This window comes from Halichoerus grypus, chromosome 9 (assembly GCF_964656455.1).
Source record: "Halichoerus grypus chromosome 9, mHalGry1.hap1.1, whole genome shotgun sequence".
NCBI classification, from domain to species: Eukaryota; Metazoa; Chordata; class Mammalia; order Carnivora; family Phocidae; genus Halichoerus; species Halichoerus grypus.
Window position 1 is genome coordinate 126,360,466 of NC_135720.1, and position 25,138 is coordinate 126,385,603.

The 25,138-nt window shown below is 36.3% G+C and overlaps 1 protein-coding gene and 1 pseudogene across 8 annotated transcripts; both read right to left on the reverse strand.

The window, feature by feature from the left end:
- On the reverse strand, positions 1–25,138 carry SLC35B3 (solute carrier family 35 member B3). 8 transcript variants are annotated; one of them, XM_078055689.1, is made up of 12 exons: positions 24,951–25,119; positions 23,161–23,286; positions 21,282–21,417; positions 19,455–19,748; positions 17,081–17,202; positions 13,351–13,505; positions 11,754–11,861; positions 7,359–7,456; positions 4,792–4,884; positions 4,273–4,384; positions 1,506–1,575; positions 1–485 (listed from the first exon to the last, which is right to left on the reverse strand). In XM_078055689.1, the coding sequence occupies exons 4-12, from the start codon at positions 19,653–19,655 to the stop codon at positions 335–337; spliced, it is 1,110 nt and encodes a 369-aa protein (XP_077911815.1). In that variant the 5' UTR covers positions 19,656–19,748; positions 21,282–21,417; positions 23,161–23,286; positions 24,951–25,119; the 3' UTR covers positions 1–334. The 8 variants fall into 8 exon arrangements, with proteins under 8 accessions (XP_077911815.1, XP_077911814.1, XP_035967864.1 ...); XM_078055688.1 differs by having other exon boundaries at positions 24,662–25,119; XM_036111971.2 differs by lacking the exon at positions 23,161–23,286 and having other exon boundaries at positions 25,026–25,138.
- Positions 9,508–11,005, reverse strand: LOC118548166 (protein arginine N-methyltransferase 1 pseudogene; annotated as a pseudogene).

Here is a 25,138-nt window from a genome sequence, read left to right on the forward strand (position 1 = left end):
TTAATTGATATTATTGTATCAATTTCTTTGAAAAGGCATAATGATATCCAATTAGTTTTGCAACATGGTCCATTTTCCAGTGAAATTCTCAACAGACTGCTAAGAATTAGTCCTTTACTGACCGTGTACTCTAAGGTGTGGCAGATGTGGCTCTCCTAATGGCTTCAGAAGTTAAACAAGTGATCTGCGGAAGAGGCTGACTTCATAGGTGACCCATCCACAAATGGAGAGCATGCCTTTCAGCTCCTTTGGTTTTTATAATAATCCCTTTGGAAAATTAATTATTTGATGACTGTTCCCTTAGAATTCTATGTTAAGCAGGATGAATCACTGCCTATACAGTTTGTGCCAACGTCCTTGACTTTCTCATTTCCACTGTTTTGTTTATCAGATCATATAGTGATGGTAGTCTTATTTTATCCATATTTTTGCTGTAAACATTGAGAAATATACCAAGGACAACTAACAAACCAGACCACACGTACCTAAGAGGAGAAAGAAGGAAAAAAATATTAATATCAAGGTAACAATTTATTGTTAACCACAGAGCTTGGTGATAAGTTCACAATAATTCTGCAATAAAATTTTGCTATTGGAGGCCTACAATAGCATTAAAATAAAAAATAGTATTTTTAGATCAGATTAGATAGAATTCCATCTCATTTATATTAAGTATATTCAGAGAGACTTTATAAAATACTAAATGTAGTTCATTTGAACTTTGATGATAACAGCAAATTCAAGTCCACGTCCTAATCAACAGTCTAAGAATGTACTTAAAGCACTGAGTACGTTCTGCCAATGGCCATCTTGGGAATTCAATCTGGCAGTCCAACTGTTTATCCCAGTTGGGTAGCACATAATGAGATAAAAAGGGGCACATCCTGACAAAGCTGGGGAACTGGCATAGATTGCTGTAATATATACCTAGCATATGGGGAAAGAGAAACTAATTTATAGAAAACAATACACTGACTGAAATGTACCTTGTGGTTATCTTTAAGCTTACACATTGATAATTTCTAAGTTTGAATCTTCTCAATCACTAAGCAGCATAAATTTAAATGATACTGATTTCAAATGCATACTAGACAGTCGAGAAAACAGTTAACTGCTTTACAAGAAGCCATATACTAAATAAACTTACAGCATAATTCTCTACCTCAAATCCTTTGTGGGAGAGGGGGACAAATAACAACTTTAAAAACCATATATACGGTTTCATATGTATGTGTGTATGTTTCAAGGCAAGGTGGAATCCTTTAATCTCAAGACATCACTCATGTTCATTTATATTGGAAATGGGATCATAATTGCATTGGGACTCTGGTTAGGCAATTTAAGTGTACAATATGATTTCTTCAAAATAAATAGCAGAAGACATACCAATAAACTAGGGCTCCAGATGAAACTGATTTTTTATAAATAAATTAAGGCTGCTTAGGAGGAAATGTGAAACCAGGCATCTACAAGTAGAGAAACCTGTTGAATTAAAAAGTACTTACTGAAACGTGAATGGTTTAGCAAAGAACATAAATGAAAGTACAATGGTCATGGCTTTTCTTCCTGTTGTCACTGCACGGAGAAAAAAGGTTGGTTTATAATGTGCCTACTATCTTGGTAATATTTTGGAAATCGTTTTCAACAAATATTTACAGAGCCTACTATGTGCCAAGATCTACGTGACATGCCAAGAAAACGATGGAAAGCGAAAACCAAACAGAAAGTCACTGTTGCCGCTGCTATGACATTTACAGTCTAGGAGGGGTACAGATATTAAACCATATAGTTAAATGTTAAAGTACAACTGTAATGAGTACTTGATAAAGGCTATGACACTAGGGAGGCAGGTCATCCTTAGAAACACTCAGTCTGGCAGGAAAAATAGGCTTTCCCAAAGAAGGTAGGATTAGGTAGAGCAGGGGTTAGTCTTTAAAAGAAGTAAGCTAAAGCACACGCTAATATCCTATCGTGGTCATCTCTGAGTAAGACCATGAATAATCTTTACAGTCTTCTTTACATGTCTGTATTAACTTTTACCTGTCTTTCAAGTACGACCTTGAAGTCTGCTGTCAGGTTTGAAACCCTCCTCCGTCCCACCCACGTAGAGGTAGGACCTTGGTATATGTCTCCATCATAGCCTTCCGTCCAACTTTGCATTATCAGTTGCTATCCTCCTCTAGATGGTGAGCTTTACTTAGTTTCTTGTCTTATTCATCCTATATCCCCGGACTCGACAGCTCCTGGCACTTACTATCCAAGGTATAAATAAATGAACTCCAAATGAAGAATCTGTTTTGGAAATGTGTCAGAGCCTGATTCCCCAAATCTATTTTTCCTTCTGTATTAGTAAACGGACCCCTATTTTAACCCCTACTTCCTTCTGTGTTAGTAAACAGACCCCTATTATGGGCATATCTTCCAGCCTTTCCTATGGTTAGGTGTTGTCATGTGATGAGGTTTGGGCCAAAGAAAAGTGAGCAGAAGTGCTGTTTCTAGGAAGTGTACTTTCTAGGAAGATTCCATAAAGAGAAAGATGTGTCCTTCATCTTCTCCCATCCCACTGCCTGGAATGAGGAAGAAGATGGCAGAGAAGACAGAAGGAGTCTGGTTTCCTAATGAGTGTGATGCCACCACTCCAGCTCAGGAGGCAGTGTAACATGTGGGTTAAGAGCACAGGTCGGGATCCAGACTGCCTCACTTGGTCCTGATTCTGCAACTTACTAGGTGGTTGACCACGGGGCAAGTCACCTCACCTCCCTGTGCCTCAGTTTACCCTTCGTAAAATGGGACAATAACAGTGCCTACTTTTTTATGGGATTATTGCAAGATCAAAATGAATAATGTATGTAAAATGGCTCCTGGTACATAATAACAGATATGCATGCTGGCTATTATTATTACTGCTGAATTTCTTTTACATGAGACAGAAATAAACCCGTCTACACCTTTAAGACAAGGACAGCATCTCACATTTTTTATACCAACCACAGGGTTTAATCAATACATATTGATTAATATCAAACCTTTTTAAACAGTTATTATCTTATGAGCAAAACTGGAACCTGAGCTAAATATATGAATTTGCAATCTTTCTTGGTAGCGTGAGATGACTTGACAGATTATGGCTATGGCCTGATCTACAATTACATGCCCTCTGTTTACCATTAGCAATGTAAACTTTAAAAAGGGAAGTTATAAATAAGTAAAAAGGGGAGTCCTATGTGAGCAAATAAAGAGAAACGTTACAAAGCAAATAAACTTTTACAAAGAGAGAGGTATTTATTCCTTTGCTTAACTGACTCTGTAGTATTAGAGTAAGTATTCCCCTAAAACTATGAAATATTAAAATCAGGTAAATGACTAATGCATGTTTGCATTATGACGTAAATCCTATGTATCTCTGATAGAAATGGTCAAGTCCAACCCAGTCTCTTCACAAGAGAGAAATGAAGCCCAGGGAAGAGGGGAGAGTTACTCTCCAGGTGATGTGTCATTAAACATCAGAGCTGCGACTGGGCTCTCCTTCTCCGACATCTCAATCCAGTGCCCTTCATGACAATGCCACACTGTTTCCAATCCTGGGCTTCACTCAGGGCTCTCTCCATATGGGAGAGGCTGAGAGCATTTGTCATCTGGACCATTCACTGGGCAAATGATACAAGGTTAGCACATGGAGTTATCTGTCCTCCTCACTGGGCCTCACCTGTTGCCCCTCATCTGTTTTCCTGACTCCCTCAAAGCAAAACCAATACAACTTCCATTCCTCTAAAGTGCCAAGCAAAGTTCCTGCATAAAGCAGGTACATGATAATTATTAGGGAAAAGAAAGGATAATCTGGCTAATGCCCTAGAAAGTGTACAAATGAAAGGTCCAAAAAGCTTTGTTTAAAATATACATGCCATACTTTAAGTGCATCAAAATAGGAGTTTTCGGTTATAAATTAGAAGTGCATATAAAAGCAGGATTTTTCTCTAAGGGTATTCAGCGCATCATACTTTCTAATAAAAAGTCCTTTTAATGTATTTAAAAGTTACTATTTAGATAAATGTATATATTTGATTTTAAGATTAACCCTTCAAATAAAAAATTATGAGCAAACATCATTTTCTTTAGAATTTTAAAGAAATACCATAAGCCAAAAAATAAATTGATGAACTACAACAATTTTCTTTTTAATGCAGAGTAGATGCTGCCTGTATCTTTTGAAAAGCAGCATCAGAGAAAATTTAAATGCTTACTTCATAATCTAAGCAGGTATATCATTCCTACCTGTTACAGCAAGAAGTGCACCGAAAATTTTAATCAGAGCCAAAACAAAGGAGATTCCAAAATACCCAGTGAGGGAAAAAAGGAAAGCATAACCGTAAGTCTGAATTGGATTCTGCAACATATAAAAAAACCTGTTAGGAAAATGCAAAACAAACCCTGAGGTATTACAAATGAAATAAAACTACAGATTTTAATCAACTTCCTGAGCAATAATAAGCCATTCAACAACGCAGTCAAGCAAAGATTCTTATTTAGTTCTGATTTAATGGAAAAACAATGACTAAATTAAAAATCCCCAACTTTTACATTATGAATCGCTTAAAAATTAACTTATAGAGTAGAGCAAGGATACAATAAATTTAAATATAAATCATTTCATTTTTGAAATAATTTCTGATCTGCATATATTATACTAAAGGAGTTATCAAATTACATAAAAAACAATCTTTTTGAACAAGAAATACAGAGGGAACTATTTAATGGAAGATGTTTACTTTTAAAAATGTGATTAGTGTTTACCTTTGAACAAAATGTTACTGCAGGGCCTAATCCACTAGTGCATGTCAATCCCAATAAAATGTACACAAAACCGATTGAATACGAATATAAAACCTATGGTAGATAAAAATAAAGTGGAAAAAAATGCTATCAAACCAAAAGCAGAAAATGAAGGATTTTCAATATATGGCTCAATTAATCTACTCAATTAAATCTGAAGAACCACCATTTTTAAGTGACATCATTGTTTCAATATGGCCTAGCTTTCTGGAGATGATGATTGATCCTCTTTATAAGTTTATGGCTTATTTTACGTACATCATAACATAGCAGTACTGATCCTTCCATGTATACAGTTACATAATATTCATTTTTTTGCCTGGCTTGATTACTGATTCAAACCACATTTGAATTTTGGGGTTCCAAAAACACACATAAACAAAACAAAAAAACCCTTTAAAGCCACTTATTAAACATCAGAACATCAAATGTTAAGTTTGTAAAGATATTAACAGATAATGAAAATAAGCAGGGGCATATCTATTGGCATATCTATTGCTTGATTTCCCAGTTTTCCTACCAATCTTTCTATCCCAGTTCCTTATATTCCTCATAAGCACAATCAGCAGGGGCATCATCACACTTGTGCACCTGTGATGTGTCGGGTACTAATAATGCTAATCATGTGCTAATAATGCTCTACATGAATTATTCCACTTCTCACAACCAGCCTATGAGTTAGACACTCTTAATGATCACTCCTCTATCTGCAGATAAAGAAACTAAAACTTAGAGATAGTAAGTCATTTTGCCCCAGTAAGAGAACTCGTAAAGCTAGGATATAAAAGAGGCGATCTTAGCCCAGAGTCTGTCTAAGCTCTTAACCACTGTATTATAGTAACTTTCTAGCAACTTATAGTTCCCTAATTATCTGATCTTTACCTTATCTAGGAAGAGTGGTGATGATGATCAAAAAAACTTCTGACCAAGATTAAAGACTCCTTAAAGATGCCCACTCTGCTGACAAAGTAATAGGAAAGACCATTCCCATACACCCTTAATGTGGTATGCTCTCTCTGTCTAGCGAGGGGTTAGCTATGAAATTAATGTAAACATACACATGATAACTTTCCTATATACAAATACCAACCAGGTAAAAGATATAAGGAAAGAAAGGACATTATTTGCAGTAACAACAGCAAAAAGATGAAACCCCTAACAATAACTTCAATAAGAAATATGTTGGATTTATATGAAAAAAACTTAAAAAAATCTAAGGGACATTTAAAAAAAGCCACTTGAATAAAAGGAAAATCATGGACTTGGACTGAAAGACTCAAGTATATAGATGCCATTCTCCCTAAATTAACTTATAATTCAATTCCATACCAATCACAATTAACAATGGAATTTTCTAGTTTATTTGGAGATATGAACATCCAAGAATAACTAATGGTAGTAATATTCTGAAAAACAAAAGGAATATTGCTGGCCAGTTCTAACAGATGGTAAACGTATGATAAAGCTGCTGTCATCATATGGTTTTGGTGCAGAAGTAAATTCAAAAGAACACAATTCTGAATCCTACATTAGAATATTATATGATAAAGAAGGCTGGAAAAGTGGATTTTTCAACAAATGATACTGGGACAAGTGGATAGATAAGAAAATTTTTTAAAGTTTTGGTTGGATCAAAGAGTTAATTAGGGTTGTCTGGGTGGCTCAGTCGATTGAATGTCTGCCTCTTGATTTTGGCTCAGGTCATGATCTCAGGGCTGTGAGACTGAGCCCCATGTCGGTCTCTGTGCTGGGAGTGGAGCCTGCTTAAAATTCTCTCTCCCTCTCTCCCTTTGCCACCCTCCATCTTGCTCTTAAAAAAAAAAAGATTTAATTAAAAAGGCAATCATAAGGGGCGCCTGGGTGGCTCAGTCGTTAAGCGTCTGCCTTCGGCTCAGGTCATGATCCCAGGGTTCTGGGATCGAGTCCCACATCGGGCTCCCTCCTCGGGGAGAAGCCTGCTTCTCCCTCTCCCACTCCTGCTGCTTGTGTTCCTGCTCTCGCTATCTCTGTCTCTGTCAAATAAATAAATAAAATCTTAAAAAAAAAATAAAAAAAAAAAACAACAAAAAAAGGCAATCATAAAACGAGTAGGCAGCATGGGTAAAATTCTTAAAAGTTGGGAAAGCCCTTTTCAATCATAATAGGTAGCCAGAACCCATGAAGGAAAAGATAAACCACATCAAAATTACAAACTTCTAAATGGAAAATAATACCAAATACAAAAGGGAAGAAAAGGGATGTAACACAGGATCTTTTTAATATGTAAAAAAAACCCTATAAATAAGGAAAAAAATTTATTATTTTTAATAAGGAAAAAATTTATCAAATACTATACAATAAGCTCTTAAGAGGGGTAGTGGTATCTTTTTTAGTTCCCATAATGTTTTAATGTATTACTTTTACGAAAATGATGATGACAAACTAGTTTAAAAATGCCATGCGAGTCTTTAATATCGTAACTATTTCATAAAGTTAGCACCTCACCGCTTTTGAGCCTGTTTGCTGTGAAGAAGCACTGGAGTCCTTACCATTTCCGAATTAGAAGCATTATGCAGTTTCATAGCTTTCTCTTGAACATTTCCAATGACAGCATCTGCACACAGTGCCAGGGAAATAAGGATCACACCTTCAAGAAAGCGTAAGAGAAACACAACCTCCTTATTTAAATAGGTGAACGATAATCAAGATTTATCAGAGATTTAATTGGGTTAAAAAACAAAAGCAGATCTTAAATCACATTGTTTCAATAAAAATTGATAATTTTTATCGACTACCAGCTGTAATGGGCACATATGTGATGACGTTAAAAACACAAGTAACCGACACTAATAAACTATACTCAAGCTTATTGTGTTTCCCTATTAGATCAACTAATAGTTCTGCTTTTAAATTAGATGAAATGTTAGAAAGGAACACTGTATTAAGCAAATATAGAAGAAATTCTTAGGAGCTCTGTCAGGACTGGTGGTTAGTCGGTTAATTGAAAAAAACAGACGAGGAGGGAAATCATAAAAGATGTTACCTACATTATTAAAACATTTCATTTAGAACACATAAACATGCATGCAATTGCCAAGGTATTTACTCTGAGTATGTGTCCTGACTAAAATTCTGCACTTTCTCTTCTGTATAAACCATACTTGTAACACACATTGTTAATGCTTTCCCAGTTGTTTTGTTAAAAAGCACATGGGAAATGCAGGAACTTCTCAAATAGTTGGGGTGCAGAATCCTTTCACACTTGTATGATACCCTGCTCTTTTTACAGTTGTTTCCTTCATACTTAATTCAATGGTGATTTTATTGACTAGTCAACCAAATTGTTTCAATTAACTTAACAGAAACAATTCTGTCTCTCTTCAAATTATTTTTGAACAATTTAAGTAATATTATTACATGGTTATAGTAACAGGTACAATTGGCATAAACAAACCTGGAAATCAACACTCAGGCAAATGAGCATGTCTACCTGAGAAGCAGGCTGTTAACTGCCAGTGTTTGGGACACTGGTCACTAGCCATGGTGCTTTACAGAAAGAACAAAAGGCAGCCTTGGTTACGTCTGTGAGTCTGCTGGGATTTAAGGAAGTTTCCCTTTTGCATTATTTTTTTAACAATGTATAAGCAATCTCAGGGAGCAGAAAAATACATGTACATGTGTGTGCACTTGAGAACTTTCAAGTTTTCATGCTTATTCTTCAATTTGCCTTCTGATCATCTAACTTTGTGGTATTACCTAATCATACATTTTTATCCACCAAACTTGATTCTGAATGCTCTTTTACTTATTTCAAATACCAAATCTGTCCTTAAAACAAAAAGACAAGCTGCTGTTGAAGACCCTGAATACAATATCCTAGCTCCTAACAGGCTATTCGAAGACATTCCAAAAATGTTCTGAACAATGGCAACGGCATGAAAATACCTGAATTGCACCCTGAGGGGAATATTTAAAGGCAGACATTTATTTGAATAAGTAAATTCTGATATATTCGCTTTATACGTTCAAAGTTTTATTTATGTCTACCTTAAGTAACTATCTTAATAGTGAATCTAATCTCCTTTAGATAATAAATTGTCACAGATCAGGGGCTGTGGTAACTGTTCATCAGTTATTCTTAATGATGAAGTATTATTAGGTTCTAATTCTCTTACCAAATATTTCCATGGGAGTCAGAATGGGTTGACACTACATCACCACGAGAAGTTGCAGGACTACTGACACCACCTCATTCCATCATTATCGTCCCCCCGCCCCAGCACGTGCATGCGCTTTCATATCCATTATTCCATCACCTCAGTCAACCCTCCCACTGCCCTTGTGTGAGGCAAGCTATCATCATTATCTCTGTTTTAAAAGGGAAGCATAAAGGGGTCTGACAATTTACCCATGGTTATAATTTTAAGTGATCTGAACAGAACTGGAAGCCATCTCTTTGACTGCAAATCCTGTGCCTTCTCTACAACTGCTTTTTCATAAGTAAAAGAGTCAATTATCTCAGTTTTCATATATAGTTTTCCTTTTAGTGTTGCTGACATGAAATGTTCCTGAAAAATCTAAGCCATGTTGGACACATCTATAACTATAAGCTTTCTCAGAGTAAAACTCATTGAAGTAATGATCACTTGTACTCTGAACAATCAAAATTGAAAGAGATGTAATAGGTTCCACCAGAATCTTTTGGTTGTTAAAAGGGTTGCTCGAAGAGGCTGTACTGGTTACATTTAAATCCATTAACTTAGCCTGGTTAACAAAGTTAGTAAAGAAGGTTGACTCATTGCCAATAAGAAAAATTTTGATTCTTAGAAAGAACAAAGCTGATGTAAATGATTTTCTTCTTTATGCAACACTTTTTTTCTCATGAATAATTAAAATTGTTTCCCATTTTTTCACACTTCCTCTGAACACCTTTTTATTTATTTTCCTCCGCTGAGGACTTACTGGTATAAATGCAACCATATAAAAGCATAAGTTATGAAAAACAGTCACGGTGCGATCTCCACAGCCCAGACCCTAAAAACCCCCTCTGAGAGAGGAAAGGGAGGAAGGGAGAGTCCCAAAACTGCCTAAGAATGCTACAGCCCCTGGGCCCGTGCAGGCCTGGTCCGGCTGGGGTGGGAGAAATCGGGTGCCATCAGTAGTCAGTGGAAAGCTCACACAGCTGGCCCGTGGAGTCCAGGTCAATGGTGAAGTCCAGGTCATGATTATTCTTGGCACTGGGCTGCATGCCAATGGTGCCAAAGATCTCCTCACTGGTCTTCACTGTCAGGTAGTCTTCCACATAGAACACTGCCTGCTTGCAGCATACATATGGGGACTCGGGGCTGGTGAAGCCCATCCTCTTGCAGTGGCGAGGGAACTTGATGTTGATGTAAGCCACAGGGCATTCCACTTCACTTGCAGGCAGAAGGGAGAGGTGAAAGTCAGGTCTTCTATCTTGACAGTGTAGATGTCCACCTCCTTTATGAGGCAGGCCTTGGTGACCAGCTGCGTGGGGTCCACCACATCTACCAGGGGCTCCTTGATGGCCACACCTTTGATGCAAGACATGTCAAAGCCATATACATTCTCCCACCAGTGGCTCTTGTCTTTGTATTGCCGGTCTTCAATGGCTGTCATGTGTAGCGTGGCTCAGTCTGGAAAGATTAGGCCATCAGGTGCCAGCCACTTGTCTGGGGCATAGGGCACCACGTTGAGCACTGATCCATAAAAGAGGCAATGGCCCGTTCACTCACTGATAATGACGTCCACCTTCTCCACCGAAGCGCTATTTCCTCCACCTTCCCCTTGATGACAGTCACCATGTGGTCTAACTTGTTGGCTTTGACAATCTTCACCACATAATCAGAGATACTGGAACACTCAATCCCAAAGACACTGTGGGCTCCAGCCTTGGGAGCAAACTTAGAGGATCCCTGTGCCTGAGCCTACATCCAGCACCACCTTGTCCTTAAAGAGGTGCCAGTTGTGAAACAGAGTTTTGGTACATGAGGGTGTGCACCTCATCTTTCAATATCTCTTCCTGAATGCCGAAGTGAGCACAGGAATCAAAGTAGTAATCTCTGGACGTCATGTCCTCAGCATTGGGCTTCTCGCTGCTTTCTGCCTGGCTACAGGAGACCTCCATGATGCAGTTTGTGGCCTTGGGTGCCACCATCTTCATCCGTACCTACTCCTCCTCTCACCACAAAGAGGCCCCTCCCAATACCTAGGTATTTTAAATACTGTTTCTGTCAGGCTAGGAGATGGGATGATAATAAGCTTATGAATAAAGTATAAGAATGGTAATACTGTATATATAATAATTTCTCTTCAAGGTCTTTAGAATAAAAACAATATTCTAACACCTTTATGCTATTTAGTTCTAAATATACTATAATACCTATTCTGCCTGTGAAAAATCTAAATTTTATTTATAAAATTCCACCTGGCACACTATGAGGTGACTTCATGGTGGAAAGTTCAAGCACTTTAAGGTTCTAACCATACTTAGAGCACACAGTTCAATATTAACATACAGCGTACCTTTCCCTCTTTAGCTAAAACAATGACAAGTAAATGTACAATTTCAATTTAAAAAAATAAGAATAAAAACAGTTACTAATGTGATTCTTCTATAACTCATGTGTAAACTTCCAACTCAGCCCATGAGAAATTGCTCTATCATGTACTCGATCACAGAAGATTTTGACTGGCCAAACAGCCTCTTGTTAGGTCAAAATACAAGAGCACTAAAAATAACTGTTACACTTGCAGGACTGTAATATTTTTACTGTATCTTACATGGAAAGTCTGAAAGCTTTATGTTAGATATGAAAATCACAGATGTCACACCATCATTTGAAATCCTTATGAAATTGTAAAAGTTCTTACTCTTAAACCAAAATGCCTGCAAAATCCAGGAGTACAAATAATTTCCTTACCTGTCAGGTTGAAATTTGGTGCAATCGTGCTGTCAGCCAGGGTGAACCATATCAGACCAAGGCTCATACACACTGCAGCTGACACATCTGCAATGTTGTAACGCTTCCCTGTGTAAAATAAATGTAAGCCAACCTCATTATGCAAATGCCCACTTGGCACAGTTTTAGATCTATGTGTCTAACCAAGTAGAGCAGGATCTGCTTTTTATATCCAAAGTAAAAATATATGAAGAATGTTTAGATCAACGCCTGAGATAGTCACAGAAGGGCTTCTGAGAATTAAATGACCAATGAGCACCAACATGTCCTCATAAGTCAGATATGAGATCCTACTTTATATGTTATGGTAGTGAGTAAATATGAACATTTAAAGTTTGTGGACATGAGTGCCTCCTTTACTTCATATATAATAGAAGGTATGAATTTTCTTCTAGCTTATACATTTAAAAGTAACCAGAGCAATTATTCAGGTTATATAACTGTTTAAGTTTACAATGACCATAATCAGATAAGTTCTAGGTTGGTGAGAATTAACCTGTTATGGTATATCCACATTATTTAAATTTTATTTAAAAATTATGTAGTATAACTTTTTCATAAGGATCACTAAGGAAATATTATACATGCATGTGGTTTTTAATAAGGATTGGTGTCAATGCTTTTTCCTGCAAGAACAGCTACCCTGATATTATATGTGATATAGCCAACAGACACGTTCATTACAGAGGGCCTCTGTGGGAAGGCATCCAATGTAAAAAAAATGAAGTTAGGCTGTTTAAGAACTTTAGTGGTACAGGGGCCCTTGATTATCAAAACAAGTATTTCTCATGACAGTGACATGAACAACAAAAACTTGTTCTACTTGCTATTAGTTTCCTCTTTACTCCTATTTCCACATAGCTTGTAACTTAGTTGGGGCTCTAGGAAGCCAATAAGCCCGCAGAGTTGGTAAAAAAGTAGTTATGCTCAGGTTAAGCTTACTTTGTTGAGAGAATTGTCCATTTGTATAATGGAGGTAGAGGGAGGTGCCCTGAGGAGCAGGAGAGAGAAAGAATTGAAAAAAGGGAGTTTCCAGGTATTTCTGAGTTATGCCTTCAATACTTGAATGTAGTATTTCTGGAAATGTGGTAGATTCCAGATTAAAAGAAAAAAAAATAATAAAACAAAATACTATTTTTATTTTTCTTGAGTCTGAATTACTGATTTCGAATACTAGGAGATATCACAGAAGTATCAGTGTTTTTATAATACCTTATTTTTTTTTAAAGATTTATTTATTTTTTGACAGAGAGAGAGGGAACACAAGCCGGGGGGAGTGGGAGAGGGAGAAGCAGGCTTCCCGCGGAGCAGGGAGCCCCATGCGGGGCTCGATCCCAGGACCCCGGGACCATGACCCAAGCTGAAGGCAAATGCCTAATGACTGAGCCACCCAGGCGCCCCTATAATACCTTATTTTTATAAGATGTCACTCAGAATTGTTCCAATATCGAGAATGTTCATTGAAAATATTAATTGGAGTTTAATGTTTTTCCTAATGCTAGATGCCATAACATATCCTATTAGTTTCAAACAGTATGAAAATATATCATTACTATACCTTGAATAAAAACTCCTCCTAGCATAACAGGAATCAATTTGCAGCACTTGAAGATGACTTGGGTAGGATAATTCAGGTAGCCCAAGGAAGTATTTGATAACCCCATAGTACCCACAGTTAGAAAAGCTATTATCATGTAGGTTTTTCCTGGTATTCTGTAAAAGACAATTTTTAAAATCTTCATTTCGGGACCCAATTCATACTACTGTAAGATAATGTGTTGACAATGTGTAAATGTCTAATTTCTGTTGAATATTTCTAGCAATATTGGTGAAATAGCAGTATTTTTAAAAGTTATCACACTTCACTTGTATAAAACAATGTTGGTAAAAACAACAATTTACCCTTATTTAATCAATCACAAGTGAGAACTCGAACTGTGTGAAAAAAATGGTGTACCAGAGTTACACAGATTCGCCCTGATGGTATTAAAAAAAAAAAAAATGTTGGTAAGAGGTTTTTTTAACAGCCGTTCCATATATATATATATATATATATATATATATATATATATAAACTATCTCGACTAAATTTAGAAAAAAAGAGTTGAGTTTTAAACAATATTGACCTCCACAACGGTAAACAGCCCCTAACTAATTTTCAACTTCTAAATTGTTGTTCTGTTTCCTAATGTTCCCATCTAGCATTAGGAAAAATATATTCAGCCCTTCTGCTAAAATAACCTGAGCAGAGTATCTCCAGATATTCTGGAGTGGTGACTTAAAACTCTAAACATGATTTTTATTACCACAATGTCCACTCTAACTCTGTATTCCATAAGATGTTACAATAATCAACTTCAAGATGAAGAATCTGATTCTCTCCTCGGGATCCCAAATCACTACTTTGGGTTCTATCTGAATTTCCTAAATGGGTTTTTAATTTGGCATCTTCAGAATTTTATGCTATTATTGCGAGCATATGCTCACTTTGACTAGATATTTAATGGTCTAAAATAATCTTGTACACTGGTGTGACTAACACATGAAGTACTATTCACAAAATCAGATTATGCTGCATACTTAGAAGTAGCTTCCATTTGGGGATTTATGTTCCATTTAAATCAAGACAACAAAATTCCTCCACATTTTTTATTTGGCTAGATATAAGGCAAAATAATTTACTGGAAAAGTCAATTAAAATCTATCTTTTCCACTTATATTTCAATTTCGAGGCCTTTCCTACTTAACTACTAATACAGTAGTCAACATTTAAAGTCCACGTGGAAGTAGCTCGGCATGCACGTATGCATCAGCGTACACAGACACTGATTTGTATGCTGTCTGTGGGGTTTAATCCTCAGTGAGGTATCATCAGGGAAGGACAGCACTACTCCAAGTAATGACAGAAGTCACAGTGGTCAAATTTCCTCAGACATAAATTGCAAATAGTGGCCAGAAAATAATTTTTTTTCTGCCTCGAGTCAGAAAAAATCACAAGGATGGTGATTACAGAAGTAACATAACATAGGTAGAAAAGCAGCCTAAAACTCAGGAGGCCTGTATTCAGAGGGTCACAACTCTGAGCGCTACTTGCCGTACAGACTCACGAAAACCCCAGCCCTCCTCGAGGTGTGTTTGCCCACTGGTGAGACCAGGAGGTTAGATTCATCATCTTCCTCCTGGGTGCCGCTGTGGCTGTTTTATTTAATATCCCAATTTCTCACTTCTTTAGGCGGCGGTGGGGGGGTGGGGGGTGGACTGTGACTTTCAGTGGCCCCTTCCAAACCAATTTGACAGATCTCCCTTATTAAAACCTCATGCAAAGTAATAATAAAGTTACAAGGTAACTTTGATGAAAAATAACAAGTAGTGTATTTAGGGTGTTACAGCTTACAATATCCTCCCCGCACATTACCACATTTGATCCTCAAATGTCAGAGAATTGAAGCAACTCCCTTGAGGTCTTCTTAAGAGAGCTAATTAGAGGCCATGCCAAGACTCAAATACATGTTTTCTGACTCCTCTACTCTTTCAAGTATGTAGTATTCATATAAATATAGAAGAAAGAAAAAAAAAGAAAAAAAAAAACGAAGCAAAGAGTTTGGCTACCTAAAGGTCTGAAGAGCAGCACCACTTAAATAAATTCAGAAATATGTGATTGAGCATATTTTCATTGTAACATACCTTTAAAGGCTTCTTCTAAAAATGTTTTTAATGTGCCTTGGAAGTCAAAAGGTTTTAATTCATAATTATATTTATTATACGTCTGTAAATTCTTCTATATGCCTTCATTTATGTTTAAATCAAACACAAATTATTTTATCTTTAAAAGTGTTATAGTCATTTGGTTTAAGGGTTGGGATAAACATGGCTGGAGGCTCAGTCCCTATTTCATTTGGGTAGATGAGAGAGAGGTCTATCTTTTTTTTCTAAATAGGCTCCATGCCCAGTGTGGAACCCAATGTGGGGCTTGAACTCAGGACCCTGAGATCAAGATCTGAGCCGAGATCAAGAGTCGGACGCTTAACTGACTCAGGCACCAAGGCACCCCGGAGGTGTATCTTTTTTAAAGGAGGTGTATCTTTGTGTCACTTTCCATTTTATAAAGATAGCATTAGATTCTTTTACTTTGGAAATAGACATCCAGCAGTTTGCAACTGGTAATGAATCATTATGCTTTCTTACACATTAGTCTTGACAGATATATTTACTTTCTATTTTATCACCTATATGGCTGAGTACTGCACCTATATGAAAATAATACAGACGCTAACCTCAGATTCAAACATTTTTTTTTACTATCACTGCTATAATAATTTATTGGCAATAAAGAGAGGTTGAGAAGCAAAATTAGAACTATGAAGGAATACTGGTATGATAGACTTAAATACTTAAAATTTTATAGTTACCTTCAGACAAAGATCAAAAACATTTTTTGTAAGAAAAATAGTAGCTGTGAATATTTATTTTTACTGAAAGACTAAACATTTCTATCATTGAAGACAGGCTATCAGTATTATAGTTCCTTGCTGCATTTAAACTGCCCAGTGTATACATGAAATATTCACATCTTAGAGTCTCATATGACAGGATAACCACACTTACATTTACCAAGAAGTTACAATTTCCTAACCTTCTCCTGTTTATAATCAGGTTTTTACTGCATATTGTTCTGTATACCATTAAAAATATTTCGCAATATTTCTCAAATCTAGATGGTCAATGCAAAATGTTATGTCAAACAAACTCCTCTGATTCTAATGAAAAGGCATGCTATGAAATTTCTCTGAGGTTTAAACATGCAGTCTCAGCGACTGCACATTATAAAGAAGACAATGTTAAATAGAATGTCTCCCACAAAACATTAACTGTACATTTTAAAAACCACTATAAAAGTGGCATTGACTATTCACCACTTGCTCTTTCTTAGCACTGTAAATTTTCCAGTAATCGTAGCCATTTCAGTTCAATTTATAAAAACACGTATGTACATCTGAATACTTTCTCCTGTTTCAAGATACATTTACTGTAAGTTGAGCCCAAACTACATTTTTCTGGTAACATTACACTAAAAGAGAGACCACTTTCTTCAGTGTACAATTGAACTAAATTTAATATTTTTTTGTAAGTTGGTTATACTGATAAAAAATCTTGGGTATTAGATATGTTTTAGTAATTGCAAATGTATATATTTCATGTATGATATACTCCATATTCCCAGAGAACAAAACAAATTTAACTACTACTAATGAACTTAACTGTCAAAAAAATAAAAACAAACCACATACCTTCTCCTTTTGTCCTGAATAAGCTGAAGTTCTATTAGGCCAAATATGGAGTAAAATGCAAACTGTACTAAAGTAAGGTACCAGCCATAGGACTTAAAACCCTCCATTGAAAATATTAATTCCTGTCAAAAGATACATGAATACTGTTAAGTTCTGGGGCAGACCAAGTTCCTCACAATAAATTCCTATAAACACAACATTTTAAAAAGAACCCAAGCCTCACCCCCAGCAACAAAAAATAAAAAGCAAAATAAACACCCAAATCACAAGGCTTCTCAGAGGTAAAATTAGAGAAGTTCAGAAGGCCATTCCAAAGGACTCTAGATATTCAGGTGAGAAAAGCAAAGGGAGGGAGGGATAACTATGAAGCAATGTTATCCTAGGTTTTTCTTTTTTTAAAAAAAAGATTGCCAAAATTAAGAATTGCCCCAACAATGGGCAAGATAGTTGGGTCAAGGACTCATTTACTGTAAAACAAATATATTTCATTAGAAGTCTATTATCTCAGGCTTGTTTTTCTATAGGAATTTAATCAGTTCAAACCAGTAATGTGATTTTTTGGAATATTTGTGCCACAGATTATATAAAATTTCTCCTTGTAAAGGAAATGGTTACTTTGTCGAAACATGTTATCTTATGAAGTAATATCTACGTTGTTAATAAGCCATTAACAAGTCAGTAAGAGGTATTCCAATACCTGGCTTAATCGATTAATCACTCCCCTCCCCCAACCATAGACTCTGAACTAGATTTTGTACATTTTTAGGATACTGTGTAATTCCCCAAATTTAGGTTTCATGTTCAAGTAAGTCTGAAAGATATTTAGTATTTTTCTGGCATATGAATTATAAAATATGAAAATAGCTTTATTAAGTATGTTAGCATTCAGATAGATTTCACTATACTGTATCTATACAGCTAACTTCATTACAAAACCCCAAGCATTTTCTTTGGACTATTTTAATATGCTATTATATGTAAGAGTTAGTAGCAATGTCAGTTTTCATAAAGCAAAAGTAATTATTAATCTTAAAAGCTTTGCATGTTATAAATTAAAATCTCTGATTAATCAAACAGAAAAAGAATAATAAAATTTGTAAATTTCTAATTCATTTTCCTTTTTTGCAATGGCTAACTCTGCTCCCAAATTATTTAACAATGGTGTTTTGAAAAAGAAAAAAAAAAATGTTTCTCAACAAGAAACTGAAACCTGTATTTGATAAAATTTACTGTTTTTCATCATTCTTCATTGTGATATCTTGAGTTTTTGTATCATCCTCTAGTGGGGAAATTAGTTTTTATAAATATTAAGATTTTTAATTAATGTTTTTGTTTTACACTAATACTGCTCATGGCATTTTTACAAGCTAAGGAATAGCCAATTCTACCATTTTCTTCATTTATACTTCCTTTTATCTTCCACCTCTATAGGACAATGGGAAAGAGTACAATAATTTTTAAGATCATTCTAACTGATTAATACTAAACAACACCAGAAATATTAACTGTTTCAACAAAACACATCCATTTCCATTTCTTGAATTATAAAAGGTTTTCTCACATTAGAAAGCTGCATAAAAAAGGAAAGTTGGTAATGGCTGAAAATACTAATGAACTGACAATTAAGAATAGCAGTCCCCATTCAAACATTGTTTACACTAGCCTGGCTCTTCACCCATCAAGCCCATGTCCCCAGAAGGTCAGGAATTTGCTGCTAGTCAAAGGTAATACGACAATCCCATAACATAATACAAACAGAAGACAATTTGTGGCAATGTCAGAAATGTTTTGCACCGGCAAAAATCACAGAAAAATAAGGTTCTGACAAAATTAGATTTGAAGAGGAAGCCAAAAAGAATGAGAACACAACAGGTGCTTCATAAAAAGAACAATTCAGATAGTACAGGATTAAGCAGAAACTCCTGGAAACACTATAAAGCATCCTCATATACTTTGCAAAAATGACCTTTTATTATTGAGCTCCAAGAATCAACAATGGACTAGATTATGGCTTTTGTGTTATCATTCAATTTTATTGGAGAATTATGTTCCAAAATACCACTGAATACTTGAATCACTCTCTTTTAGAAACACATGGGTGCAATTAACATATTTCAAATTTTTTCATAATTTTAATTTTTTAAGTTTGTCTCTGCTCCCTTCCCCCCATCTGAAATATTTAACTGTGAAATTTTGATCCCTGCTAAAAGTAGCAGACTATCTTTTAAGAATCCTTTTCTATATTAAAAAACTCAAAAATGTGAATAAAGTGGCATCCTATAAAGAAAAATATCTTGGACAAAACTATTAGTAATGCCCATATTGACCGCAACTGTTATAATTAGCATCTTGTAAATAAGTAACTATTTTTTACCTGTAAATATCCATAAATTAGGTAAAATACAAAAACTCCAGCAACACATATGAAAAACTGAGTAAGTTTGTTAAATCTGCTGAGATTTATGCCAAGTACTACGATGTCATCTATTGACTTGATGTGTGGTGACATTGTCTGTGTTTTGGGAGGGACAGTGATAGAAATATATTTCCTGGAGTGGTTGAACTTGAGATCCATTGTTCTTGTTTTGCTGCATTCAGTGCTTCTATAATTATCTTTGTTGGTTTCCTCTCCTTTGTTCAGTGTTTCTTGTGCTTGCTGAGGCAAGTCCTAAAGAAGGAAATAAGGAATTAAAGCAAAAACATTTGGATCATAAGATACTATACTCCAAATATTTCACATCACGCTTTAAAAATTACACAGGTAAATCTCATTCTCTCTGGGTATTAATATATTAATTCCTCTATACAAGCTTCCAAGCAACCAAAAACAATGTCTACTCTCCAATTTATCTTCTCCTGATAAAGACCATACATCGCTAAATATATGCTATTCTCATTTCCACAGCAAAAATCAAAAGCTAACTTGGTGTTTATTTCTTTTTTTTTTTAACTTAGTGTTTATTTCATCAAAGAAGTAAATATGCTTTTATTACGGTTTTATATGTATTAAGGAAATAATTTGTAAAGCCCATGATAGTTTATGAGTGACATCTTAACATTAAAGTTAGTCTTTGCAGAAAAGAGCTGATGCTCCTTTAAGTACTAAGTCAACTGTAAATGTATTTGTTAATGATGTTTTAAAAGTAAACTCAAACAACTTTACGTTATTTTAAAAAGCTAGATTTATCAGAGACAACAGAAAGGAATAATATGCCTTAGCAAGAGCATTTCTTAGGTTAGGTTAAAAGAAAATGTTTTCTTCCTTTGGAGAAAATCATTTTAATTTAAAAAGTCTTTGGGGAGTTGTTGTTCAATGAATATTAAGTTACAGTTATATAAGATGAGTAAGTTCTAGAGACCTGCTATAGGACATAGTGCCTACAGTGAACAACACAGGGGTGTGCACGTAAAAATCTGTTAAGAGGGCAGATACCGTGGTGAACATTCTTCACCACACATACACACACACAAAGGGGCAAACATGGAAGCTTCTGGAGGTGACAAATGTGTATTACCTTGATCGTTATGGTGATGGTATTACAGGTATATGCACGTGTCCAGACTAATTAAATTGTGTATGTTAAACGTGCAGTTTTTTTTGTGTGTAACAATTATATCTCAATATAGCTGTTTTATAAAAAAGAAATAAAGACGCTTCTGGGACTATAAAAAGTTGGAAAACATAATTTTTTGTTAGTCTGTGAAAAAAAAAAATCATGAGGGCTCCACAGATGACTGTCAATTTCCCTTTGGATTTATATAGACCAAAGAATGAGTTCCATGTAGAGGTTGAAGAGAGAATAAAGAATTATGACAATTAAAGAACAACCTGATGATGAAAAAATTATCTTCCTAGAAAAAACTCCCTGTCTGTCACAATCCAATGGGAACTAAAATTTAGAATAGTTGAGGAAAGAGGATAGATAAGGATAACTTTGACAGATTTGGAAATCTCTTTAAAAGAAACTGTCACGATGGTTTAAAATGGCAAGAATTAGAGTCACTTGTTCATGATCACTTCTCCTTTGCTAATTACAGAGATAGGTCATCTTCAGTAATTTAAATTGGGATCAAGGTTCGGAATACAACTTGTAACTAACAATACTCAGGCATCAAATAACATTTATTTTACAGGGCACCTGCCAAATTTCTAAATAGAAAAAGCATAATTTTAAAAAGTTTTACTGTATTTTTCCTTTACCTGTTTCTTCTTCTTTATATATTGTTCTTCCTTCCCACACTGTTTCAATCAGTCATCTCTGAGTTAAGACTTTTTAAGTCATCTTGCAGGATACCCTTGAGATTTGACTTTCTTTATAAACCATGCTTTAAATGATCTTGAATGTAGAAGAAACAAAAACCTGAGTAACTACTTTCCATGTGTGTAGGCATGGATACAGAGTACCATTCAAATATATCTGGCCCCACGTAAGCTTCTCCCTCCCTCCACCTCTTTCAATCAAGCCCTGAACTGCCCACAAGGAACTGTTATTTCATTCCTGAAATATACCATGGACTTTCAAACACCCTTGCCTTATGTTCATGATGTTCTTTCAGCCCGATGTCTTTTTTCTCTAGGTCAGCATTTGAAATAAGCTTTAGCGTTCCTTCCTTTGGAATACCCTCCCTAATTCCCTCAGTTGGGAGAGAAGAGAAATGGAAAGGCAAGACTCAAATCTTGTCTCTGCATCCTTGATATCTGGCATACTCTGCACCCAAACACTCAGATGAACCAAATAAACGGGCCCTTCCCCTGGATGCCCTCAAAACCCCACCTTGCAATCACTTACTGTCTACTTGAACACAATTTTTCAAATGTACTGTGGTGTTGGCAAACTTTGTGAGCAAAACTAAAAATTGTATAGAAAACAGAGGTTAGGGGAAATGTGCAAATAATGTTTATATATTTACACAGAGAGAATAAATAAAACTTCTAGAAGACCTGTCTCCTGCTTTTATTAGTATCAAAAATTTCTCCCACACCCATCTTCTGCTGGAGGTGTTTGTAACTTAGCAAAATGGCTGGCATACTGTACTGACTCAATAAAATTACAGCTACCATTATGAGAAGCCTTTCCCCAGGCTTTGGATTTTGACAGATCTGAGTTCAAGATCCAGCTTTGATACTGATTAGCTGAAAAGCCTTGAGCAAATTACTTAACCTTTCTGAACTTTAGGTTGTACATCTTTAAAAGGGGGGTAAAAAAATGTGATAGAATTTTTGTTACGACTAAATGAAATAAATTTAAAAGTGCCTAGCATATAGTAAGACAGATCACAAATGTTAGCTGTCATTCAACTCTTTAGAACTATTGCTAGTATGATATGGTCTGCTGACACAGATTCCTCACCCTTGATGTGCAGCTAGAAATATGAATCTGGATTTCCAACCCAGACTTCTCTTCTGGAATCCAGATCTCTATTTCCAAATGCTTTTTTGAAAGCATTTCTACTCATGAGTTCCACTGGCACCTCATTTTAAGTGTCCAGAGCGGAACTCATTATGTTCCCCTCCAAACAAACCTGCTCTTCCTATATTCCCAATCTCACTTACTGGTATGAAGCCAAAAATCTGGTATTTATTAGACTCTTTCCTTTTCCTCACATTCTATATTTTGCCAAGGTTCCTGTTGACTCTACATCCACAAATGCACCAAGAATCTGTTTCTGACTCTACCATTAGCAGCTGTTTTCTCTTGCCTAGATTACTAGATTAGCCTGTTTATAATCTCTTCTTCCCTTTCTGATCCCTCTTTCACACTACTCAGTATGAGTGCTCATTATGCTGCACCTCTGATTAAGGTCCTATAAATTACAAGCTGGTTGATTCTCTGGACTCTCATAGCACTTTATAAATATTTTTACAGATACCTAAATCATAACGGCCTTTTTGTTTTTGTGTCTGCTTCTCTCACAAACTTACAATACCCTTTAAGGGAAGAGACGATACCATCTGCATTATATTTTCGCACATAGCAAAAGTGTAAGATATGAAATGAAGGACTCCATTGCACTTTAGTAAGCACCATTTAGTCAATAGAGTCCTGCTCCTTTCCGACAATTTGCTGCTTTTAACACACCTATTGGCAATCTTAGGAGCCGCAGATCTGTGCCAGACAAGTAGAGTTAAATCCCTCCAGCACTGTCACTTCTCGGACATCTGTGCCAAAATACTGACATCTCCACTGAAATTTCCCACAAAGCATCTGAAATGAACATGGAAATACATTCACTTCCTTTGCTTACTTGAGGTACCAGCACCAGAAAATCTGCCCTGTGAGGCCTTGCATTTAGAAAGCACTTTTATTAATCAGAACATCACTGGTCAGATCATGTGACTGATGAAGATACTGTAACCTCTGATACCCAGTAACTGTGATCCTTAATGTTTGCCATACGCCTTCCATTTCAGACATTAATGATGGATATTAATCACCATCTAAAGAAACTAGGCCAATGTCCTTCTGGTGCAGGAAAAATAAAATCAAGCATAAAAACTGTTTTCAAATTAAATGATCAACATTTTGCTTTGCTTTAGAAATTCACAGTAACCCTTGAAACTAAGAACAAAAAACCCACAGGTGTGAGTCACTGCCTAAGGCCTCTTCCTGAAGTCAACACAGATATGTTATGTTATTGGGGGTACAAAAAACTGTTAAAACGGAATAAAAAGGTAGCATTTCTAGAGCATACTGATATTTAAAAATTATAAATAACTGGTGATAACACTGATTTACAATGACCTACTTAAGTCAAAATTATTTCAGTTAATGTCTTAATCTAGTTTTTTCCAACCCTTAGAAGAAACGTCTCCCATAGAAAAGGGTAGAATATGAGGAAATTATGTCATTACAGTGTAAATAACCAGAACAAACTTGATTCTGTATTTTGTCACACTCAATGTTACAAATAAAATAATCTTGCCACTATATATAAATTAAGTGGACTCTAAATAGTAATTGAGTGACCTATGGGGTTATGATTATAAAACGAAAAAAAATACTGTCTCATTTCTTTGTGCACACTTCAGATTACACAAAGTTCAAGAAACAGTGCGCTAATTTTTGATGCTTACTCTACTTTTTCCAAGGGATAAATCTAAACTTAGGATTTGACGTATATTTAGAAATTAAGTACAAATAACACTTATCTAAATTATTTTCAAATGCTGCTGTATCTCTCTCTTCCACGTCCCAAACTATCCCAATTCACTTGGGAAAGCGTTAATCCAAAAACCAATTCTCAACATCTGAGGTCCTACCATAGAAGAAACGCATATACCCAACACTAAAAAACTCTCCGTTAGCACACCAAAGCATTCCACCTTCTTTCAGTAATTCTTTAAAAGAAAAACAAGGTGGAGAAAATTAAGCTGCAAAGACTGGAGAATCTGCATAACTTCTAGTGAAAGTTTATCACATAAATTTAATAACCTGGCAAGAACAATCACCTTGCACTACAAATTAAGTGGACAGCAGAGTACCCTAAGTACCCTATCTAACACAGAACCCGGAAATAGCTCTTAACTAAGACGCAGCCTTGGGAACCCAGGCGACTGACAGTTCTCCGGAGGCCCCTTACCATAAGCCTAAAAGGCCCTCCTGGAAGTGGCCTCATGTCTCAGAGTCCACAGACGGGGACGTGAGAGAGTTCTAGCCAGCCGCAGGGCGGACAGGGGGCGAGGAGGAGCAGATACTCCTCCCTAGAAACCGTGCCGGCAGGTTTCCGTTCTTTATAAAAGGAAGTCACCCGTGCCCTCCATCCCGACCGAAAATAAACTGTGTCAAGATTCTCTGGGGAGAGGGAGGTCTGGGTCCCAAACACGGCGAAGGGCCGGGGGGACACGTCCACTTCAGAGCCGGTATGTCACCTAAAAGGGTGAGCCCAGCCCGAGTGGCGCCAGCCAGACAGAGCGTCTCCCCCTCCCCAGGTCCGTCGCCATCACCTCCTTCTTCTCCTCTCCGCCTACTCCTGCACTTTCCACAGCGGTCGCCGCCTCCTCGCAAGGTGCTCGCATCGCCGGCGCCCGCGCGCCACTTCCGCCTACGTGTCTCCGCG